This window comes from Monopterus albus, unplaced genomic scaffold (genome assembly GCF_001952655.1).
Source record: "Monopterus albus unplaced genomic scaffold, M_albus_1.0 scaffold155.1, whole genome shotgun sequence".
Taxonomy (NCBI): domain Eukaryota; kingdom Metazoa; phylum Chordata; class Actinopteri; order Synbranchiformes; family Synbranchidae; genus Monopterus; species Monopterus albus.
Window position 1 is genome coordinate 326,830 of NW_018128035.1, and position 8,619 is coordinate 335,448.

General features: G+C 45.4%; 1 protein-coding gene across 1 annotated transcript; it reads right to left on the reverse strand.

Moving 5' to 3' along the window:
• Positions 1–153: 153 nt before the first annotated feature.
• Positions 154–6,874, reverse strand: rfc2 (replication factor C (activator 1) 2). Its single transcript, XM_020615008.1, has 6 exons — positions 6,556–6,874; positions 4,934–5,039; positions 4,191–4,292; positions 2,195–2,453; positions 1,863–2,123; positions 154–412 (listed from the first exon to the last, which is right to left on the reverse strand). The coding sequence occupies exons 1-6, from the start codon at positions 6,788–6,790 to the stop codon at positions 302–304; spliced, it is 1,074 nt and encodes a 357-aa protein (XP_020470664.1). The 5' UTR covers positions 6,791–6,874; the 3' UTR covers positions 154–301.
• Positions 6,875–8,619: the final 1,745 nt, after the last annotated feature.

An 8,619-nucleotide genomic window follows, 5' to 3' on the forward strand; every position in this document is an offset into this window, starting at 1 on the left:
CCTGAACCCCGAGCTCCCGGTGGCTTGACTAGCACCGTTGTGTGGCAGCCTTATCGTCATCAGTGTGTGAATGGTGTATGATCTCCTCTAAAGCGCTTTGGCCAGTGCAACACACTGTTAGAATAGGCACTATATAAAATACAGTCCATTTAGTCAGCGACAGGTGATTTATTACAAAAGACACAGTGACAAGTTTTACATTATTTTGCTGCGATGTCTGGTTGAAACGGGCGCAGTCACATTAAACCAGTGCGTGATCTTTGAGCACAGTCCAGCAGTGTGAGGAGGAGGCAGCAGGAGCTCAGCTGGCAGCAGGGGGCGCCGTCTTACTGCAGAGTCGCCCCAGCAGACCGGCCATCTGCAGCAATGAGTTCACGCCTTCAGCCACCCGCATGTGAGTATAACCAATCTCCTGCAGGAGAGAGAGAGAGAGAGAGAGAGAGAGAAATATGAGTTAGGAAGTTTGGACTCCACTGTTACTGGTGTGCTGTGGAGGGACCAGGACTGGGATTGGTTAACTCGGAGGTTAAAGGAACAGTTCCGCGTTCTGGGAAATGCAAACTGTTTTAGAGTGAAATTGGATCAGTAACAATCTGTGTTGGAGCTGGAGTTCGGACACTGCTGCTGTTTGGTTTCTGGGCAAGTTGGTGCTGAACAGTTGATCCACCCAGGAAATGGTTCAATGTGGAAACCTGGCTGTTTGTGTCGTAGTGGCTCCAGAGAAGCATGTTCAAGTTCTCTAAAGCAGGTTGTAGACAGGCCTGTGATTTTCTAGTTAACTGTTACTAATGTTATTTATCATGCTCATAGTTACAGGTTTCTCCACATTTCTGCCCTTTAACTGACAATTCTTGCCCTAAAGTTAGAATTGTCCCTTTACAAAGAGGATTAGGGCCACTGTTAAATAAAAAAGGGTCCTGACTTTTTAAGATTCTGTGGTTGAAGGTTTTTTCTGTAACTGGCAAATATTGAACTAAAGTTTTAAAGTAAAATGTAGAGCCCACCTGATACAGGCCTTTTAAAATCCATGGCAGAATGTGAGGATTTAAAATGTCACTTTCTGATATTGGCCACTTTCTTTCATATAACAAAGACTTTTCCCTGAACTTTGGTTCTTCCTGCTGCTGCTAATTAGTGCTGCACAACTATGGCAGAAATCATAATCCTGATCATAGAAATCAGTTATTTAGCACAATTAGTCATTGTCTGTAGAAAATCGTGCCTTTATTGAACTAAAGAACTTGACAGTAGATTGTCTTGAACTTTAAACCTGATTCCACTGTGGAAAAGTATTTCATCTACCTAACTGACAGTTACTTTTATATTTATTTTAGAAATACCACCGTTGACACCGGGTTGACAGTATTACCCGTCATAACCTAAAGAATCGCTCCGTCCACTGCCCTCGTCCAGAAACAAAGCAGCAGCCAATCTTTTACATTTTGAAGCTAAAACCAGCAAATGTTTCAGATTTTAACTTAAAATGTCAAACAGCGAATCAGAATTGTTAATTTTCCGTTACATGGACTAACTGACCGATGCGGCTGTAAAAATAACTTAAAGCCAGTTAATCCGTCCATGTTCTGCACCGTGTGCAGGGTCCATTACTTCAGGTCATCACAATAGGCGTCAGCGATACACGGCGCTGGGAATCACTAAAAAACACAACTAATAGTCGCTCATCTGGTTCCTGTTGCCTTTTATTCTGTGAGACAATCTAGTATTACATGACATCACAAATCTGAAAGGTCATCTGCTGACCCTGTAGAAACCCTGGACTTAAACGTCCTTTAGACGTTAACCAGGGCTGTAGGTGCACAGGTGTGCTGTTGAAGCCTGCTGGGGGCGGAGCTCTGCCTCACCTTGATGAACTCCAGTTTGAGGTACTCGGCCATCGGGTAGGTCTTGCACACCCTGAAGACGTTTCCGATGATGTCCTCTGGAGAGTAGCCCAGCGCCCACAGCCGCTCCACCACCTTGTAGGCCTCATCGATGTTCCCATCTACACAGTGTCCCAGCATGCCTTTCACCAGCAGCGGGTGGGGCTCGTCGCACACTTTGAATACGTTCTCGCTGTTGATGTAGCCGAAGCCGGAGTGGGTGGACTGCAGGTTGTTCAGCGCCTGCAAACAAACAGGAAGTCAGCACAAACAACCCTGTGCCCCCGAGCTGAGCGCTGGACTCTCCACCCCACCTGTCTCATGTCTCCCTGGGCGGTGAAAATGACGGCCTCCAGCCCGTCGTCAGACACAGTCAGACCCTCCTTCTCCACCACCTCCTGCAGCCGGGCGAGGATCTGTCCATCCGTCAGTTTGGAGTAACGCAGCACAGCGCAGCGAGACTGGATCGGCTCAATGATCTTATCTGAGGCGTTGCAGGCGAGGGCGAAGCGCGTCGTCTTCGAGTAGATCTCCATGATCCTCCTCAGAGCCTGCTGAGCCCCGTCTGTCATACTGGGGTGGGGTGGGGGACATGGAGATGTTAGGGGTGTCTGAAGAAAACAGCCCCTTCCTGAGGAGCACCCCTCAGCCTGTCAACAGTTCAGTTTACATTCCATCAGCTTCTTACCTGGTTACTGACTGTGCTGTGGACTGTTTTTGAGTAGTTGTATTTCCTGTGTGTTCTAGTTTACTGACTGGTGTCTGTCTGTCTGTCTGGGGACATTAAAGCTTTACTTGAACTGTAACTTGTCTCTTTGGTGGGACAGGATCTTTGAACACGTCTCATCTCAGGTTTGAACAACTACAGATTTACACCATAAAACTACAGGTGTGGAGATTAAAGGACGAGTGCTCACCGGGCAGGAATGGACCAACAACCACACGCCATTTAGCTGCATTATGGGAAGTCCAGTATCTGTGCTGTCAAATACTTTCACATGACTGTCCTTAATTAACTTGTGATTAATCACTAAAAGTACATTTACTCAAGTACAACTGAGATGTGTACTTGGGTATTTTCATTTTCTGTTACTTCACTACATTTTATAAATTTAGCTACTAGTTACTTTTCATAAATAATACAAAAAATACAGTGTAATTATAAAAACTCATGGATCTATGGTGGAAAGGTCACAAGCCACCCAGCAGTATTTCAAAGCTGGTTAAAACTAGCTCCTCCTTTACCAGCTGCATAAATAATATGATCAACAGGAACGTTCCATTTACATAACGACTACTTTACTCTTAGTACTTTGTCTTCATTCTAATTTATATTTAAAGTAATTCCATCCAGAGTCAGAGTAAAACTGAGGCTAACACACAGCGGCGTCTGTAGGCCCAAACCAGTTGGCTCCACCCTGAACATCTGACTACTTACTACTCTGCCTGTTCTCAGGACTCTGGCTGGAGACAACGTCTCACTACTACAGCAACAAGCCAGGCTTCCAGAAGAACCTACTGAACAGCTACATGCAGACTTACAGTAACATAATGTGAGGGTATTTCACAGAAGCAGAATTAAGAAATCCAAGACAACAAGACCAAGTGATGCTTGACCTAGTCTACAAAGTCCATCCTGGCTGAATTCGTTTCACAAAGACTAAGTTCAGCCAGGATAACTGGGGAAATCCCAGTGTAATCCACTATCTAGGTATTGTGAAACAGGCCTCTGGTCTCTCTGAGCAGTCTGAGTACTAAAGTGCATAGAAACACACTGAATGTCTGAGGAATAAAGTTTCAGAGGGGAAAAGACAAAGAGCTCAGTCAGTCACAGCCACGAGACAAACAGCTACAGGTCAGACGCCACCTGAAGTCAGTCCGATCACCACGGGCTGGACACATTCTGCACCACACAAGGTCAAAGTTTGTGTTGTAGCTGACAAAACTGCCGAGGTGTCTTCAACTGCAGCAAATGTTTATGGAATAAAGTGCTTCTGCGTGAGTATTTCTGTTTTCTGTCTAAGTTCAGGTTTGTACTGAGCTGCTGGTTACAACGGTGCACATCATCTCTAACAGTTCCCAAGGGAAACCCTGACGTCAGGAAATCTCCCACTCAGCTGATCAGATTTTTCAGACTGTCTCATGTAAATCCCTAAACTTTACTGATGTGGAGACAAAACAGCTGAAGGCCAAATGTAAATGAATCTTACTATACTTGACCTAAAAGCCACAGAGCAGCACTGGAACCTCCAGTTCTGTCTAAGACAACGTCAGCATCACATCAATAAAACCCACTTCCTGTCCTCTCACCTGTCGGCCTCGTCCAGGATGATGATCTTGTGTCGTCCTTTGGGCAGGGTGACTTTCTGCTGAGCAAACATCTTGATCTTGTTCCTCACCACGTCGATGCCCCTGCAGACACAGCAGCTCATGTTACACCAGACATTAACTTGCTGTTCTATATCACAGCGGCCCCGTTTAGACTTGGGATCAGAATCAGTCTCAGTGATCCGGACACACGTGGACAGCTGAGACACGTCACCACTTATGCCTCTCAGTATACACACGTCTCCAAGGTGCCCAGCTGACCACTTTCACTGCTGCTCAAGTATCGAAAGGCCACAGGTACAATCACTACTTCAGTCTGTGACCAGACGAGCGCAGTGGCCTCCATGGCCAAAGAAGAAGAAGACAGGCGTCACTGTGAAAGCTTTACAACACACTGATGGGTTTGTATCGGACGTTCCTCTCCATCTTTTCTTTTGTTGAGCCTTAGCGTGCTCTCACCAAAGCAACTACCACGTCCTGCATCAATGACATATTTCCCTCAAATGTCTGTCAGAGACGCATCAGGACACATTACTGTTTACGCTACAAATGATACGTGTTCACGTGTGTCCCAGACCGCCTTGGCAAGTGGATTCAGTGATCACATCACAGTCTGTCTCAGTGGTTTACACTTGTATTTAGCGCCGTCCACTTGTGATGCAATCACTCAGGATGCTTTTTAAAACCAAGTCTAAACAGGGTCAGTGGCTGCAGGTGAGTCTCACCTGTCGTTGGAAGCGTTCAGCTCCAGCACGGCGTCCTTCATGGAGGCTCCCAGCAGAGCTCGGGCTAAACACAAGATGCTGGTGGTCTTTCCTGTGCCGGGAGGACCTGGATCACAACAGACACAGTGGCTTGTTTTTATTTCATCACTGATGTGCTCAGAATGCCCCCGTGCACACCCACAAATACAACTCACATTCCGTTCCACATACACATGCCTCAGTAAGGTGGGGTTCATCAACACATTACTTTGTGCTCCATAAAGTCCAGTTCATCTCCAAATAACCTCCCAAGAAGCTTTAAGGTAGGACATCATTTGGTTGTGACCAGAGGTAAAACGGTGATCAGCTGCTGAAGGTGATGTGCATCTCTACACAAATGAACAATAGTGTTTCCAATAATCATTCACTGGGTCTTCAATGGAGGAATTTCTTCCATGGAAATGCAGCTGGAAGTCCATAATCCAGGTCCCACTCCTTTCAATAAATCATATTCCAGGACATTAAGGGCTGGGATCAGGCCTTAAACAAGTTCCTCTTTGTGGAACCTTCCTATAAAACACACGGTACTAACTGATCGGTCTCAGATTCACCCTGAGTCTAGACCTCCACCAGAGTCACAAAGGATGGAGTCCTGCAGCAGATGGTTTGGTACCCACAGAGCCTGGACCTCAGCATCATGGGGTCAGTCTGGGATCAGTCACCGATGAAGTTCACAGAGAGACGCCAACTGTTCATGGCTGTATAAGTGAAAGCCTCCTGTTTGTCTAAAGGGGTTGTAGTGTTGTGTGTTAATCTATGGCACCAGCACCCGGTCACTGCAGGGCTAATGGGCCTAAACCCACTTTCATCAAACGGTGCAGACACACATGACACTGAGGCTGCTTCACACTCACTGCTCCTGCAGTTCAAGGAAAGTTAACCTGAACTTAAATCCTTATATTATCAACAACATAACGACCGACGGTGTTAGAGATCGTAGTTCAAGTCTTAACTGTGTATAAACCCACTGAGAGATGAGTGAAACCTTTATTTTGTTAATGCCAACAAAGTGATGTCGCTGTAGTTTCTCCACCCAGACAACAACAACAACAACAGGTGTGGGTTCACCGCACCGTAGTTACATCTGTCAAACCTGAAGGTGACTAACAAGTTAGTCCAGTTACCATTACAGATGTGTGGACACACAAAAGGGCTGAATCACTACTTTCACCATCCAGTCACACCGGACCGGGTCTCGATCAGAACACAACACTGAGACTTGTCAAGTCCGGACCAGATCAACAGTTTAGGGCACAGTTTTAGATTTGTCCTCTTAGTGAGCTGGTCTTTGGCTTAGACCAGGTGGTTTCTGGGTGGAGAAAACGGTGAAACTGACGTTTTTCATAGATAAAGCAAAGGTTCACTAACCTGAAAGTGACTTTGAGGCTTTAACCGTGACTTTATCTCCTAACACCGGGTTTTCTGTTAAACAGCGACTTTTCCTCTCATTCCCAGTTTGCTAGTCTGGTTTCTAACGGACCTCCCGGTGGTTGTGTTGGACCCAGGGAGGAAGCCCACAGACTGTCGCTGTGCAGTAACGATATAAAACCCGTGTCTGCCGCCGCGTTTCTCCACAAACTCACCTGCTATGATGATGTTGGGGACGTTTCCCTCCCTGGCGAACACCTCCAGCCGGCTCACCGTCTCCTCGTTCCCCACGATCTCGTTCAGCTTCAGCGGTCGGTACTTCTCAACCCAGGGCAGCTCGTACGCGCCGCCGGAGCTTTTAGACGAAGGTTCACCGGCCTCCGTGTGCGTCTTCTGCCCGCTTTGTGTCGGTCTGTGGTCGCTATCAACCTCCGCCATCTCCACGTCCATGACGCTGCTGTCAGCATCAAACAGCGCTTCCCGCCCTCGTTCTTCTCTCCTGGTGTCAATGGCAGTTCGCAAACCGGCTTATTGGGATGTGCACTGCCACCTAGTGCCCGGAGGACGTCATAGCAAGGCTTTATGTAGCGGTGGCCGCCCGCCAGGAGCCGGGCTCTGGCGGAGGTTTCTTCCTCTAAAGGGAGTTTTTCCTCCCCGTTGAACCAAGTGCTGCTCAGCGGGGGTTGTTGGATTTTTTCCTCTATGATATTACTACTACTAATAATAATAGTAAGGTCTAGACCTTACTTTGTAAAGTGTCCTTAGACGACTTTTGTTGTGATTTGATGCTATACAAATAAAATTGAATTGAGACTGAGTATGGTTGTAACACTTCTTGCTTCAGCACCTGCAACTTACAACATCTTTGAGCTAGAGTTCTCAAATTTATATACAAAATACTCACCTTTGTTTATTACACATGGCACCAATTCAAGTCTCTGCACCAACTTTCATTCAAACAGAAAGTGGATCTCAGCCACAGAGTCAGGAGTGTGTCTGTGTGTGGGCACAGAGACTGCACAATGAGCAGCTTACCCAAACTTATGTTTTTTTTTTCAAACCACTGGCAGACAATCATCTGTCAGTCTTTATTTTCCACTTGACATTCTGTAAAATCATCAAAATCAACAAAGTGTTCTCAGTTGTGTGTTGGATGGTTGTAAGACTGTTCAGAGGTCTAACTAGCTATAATAGTGGTTTGAGACTAGCAGGACAAACATTTCACCTGTTAACTTGACAAGCTACATTTTAATCGAATATAAATAATCTCAGTCTTCTGCAATAGTATAAGTACTAAACAAAATAGTTTTGGTCAAAACATTTACTTTGTTACCTGAAAATACTTTTCCCTCTATAAGACAAGATAAGATGAACCATTATTAGTCCCACATGGGGTAAATTCACAAAGCTACAGCAGCAAAGGCACAGAAACAAGATGATCAGTGATACATTATTGTGTCCATAGCTTTAATGCTGCAGCTGGTAAAGGTGGAGCTAGTTTTTACAAGCATAAATGTCTAAGATTTGAAGTAGCAGAGATCAGTAGAGTTTTATGACCATGCTGTCATGTTTGTAAAATGGAGTCGAAGTACTAAGTAACACGAAATAAACATATTCAAGTACAGGTACCTCCAAACTGTGCTTAAGTACTGTATATAAAAATGTACTTGGATACTTTACCACTGACATCAGGATTAAAACAAACATCTGCATTTTACTTTCCAATCTTGTATCTTTGAGAAAAGTCAACCGAGCCCTGCAGCGTTCCCGTATCTTCTCACCCACCACTAAAATCCCCTGCAGATTCCATCCTTGTCCTGACTTGTATTTGATCACATCAGACACTCCTCTGTGAACTAGATTCATTTGTCAGGGCTTGGCCTGGGGAGGACCCAAATGCAGACACAGTCTCAGGACTAGTGTTTTGTAGAGTTTAATATAATTAGTACTGGACAGAGAGACAATTAGTACAACTACCAGGGCCCAACCTGATGAGCATAACAAAGATGTCTACAGAAAACTACAATGAGACATTTCAGTCAGGGAACTAAACAATAAACTAAACACACAAAACTAAACTAACTCTCAAAACCCAAGGGAACAAAGCAAAAACCAAGATGACAGGAAAGTCCAAAGTCTATGTATATGTGAGACAGGAGGATGAACCCAAGAGTTACTAGGCAGAAACAAAACTGGAGGCATAAACAGCCTGCAGGAAGAGACAGGGTGTGGTGAGCAGAGGAACCAGCATCGAACTGAGGGAAGTGGGGAGAATATAA

Bases quoted from the DNA above. Each gene is read 5' to 3' on its own strand.
- rfc2 (XM_020615008.1), bottom strand. From the start codon at position 6,790: ATGGACGTGGAGATGGCGGAGGTTGATAGCGACCACAGACCGACACAA. The intron at 5,040-6,555 runs GTGAGTTTGTGG...GTTGTGATCCAG, and splicing joins CCCCAACATCATCATAGCAG to GTCCTCCCGGCACAGGAAAG. The intron at 4,293-4,933 runs GTGAGACTCACC...CTGTGTCTGCAG, and splicing joins CTGAACGCTTCCAACGACAG to GGGCATCGACGTGGTGAGGA.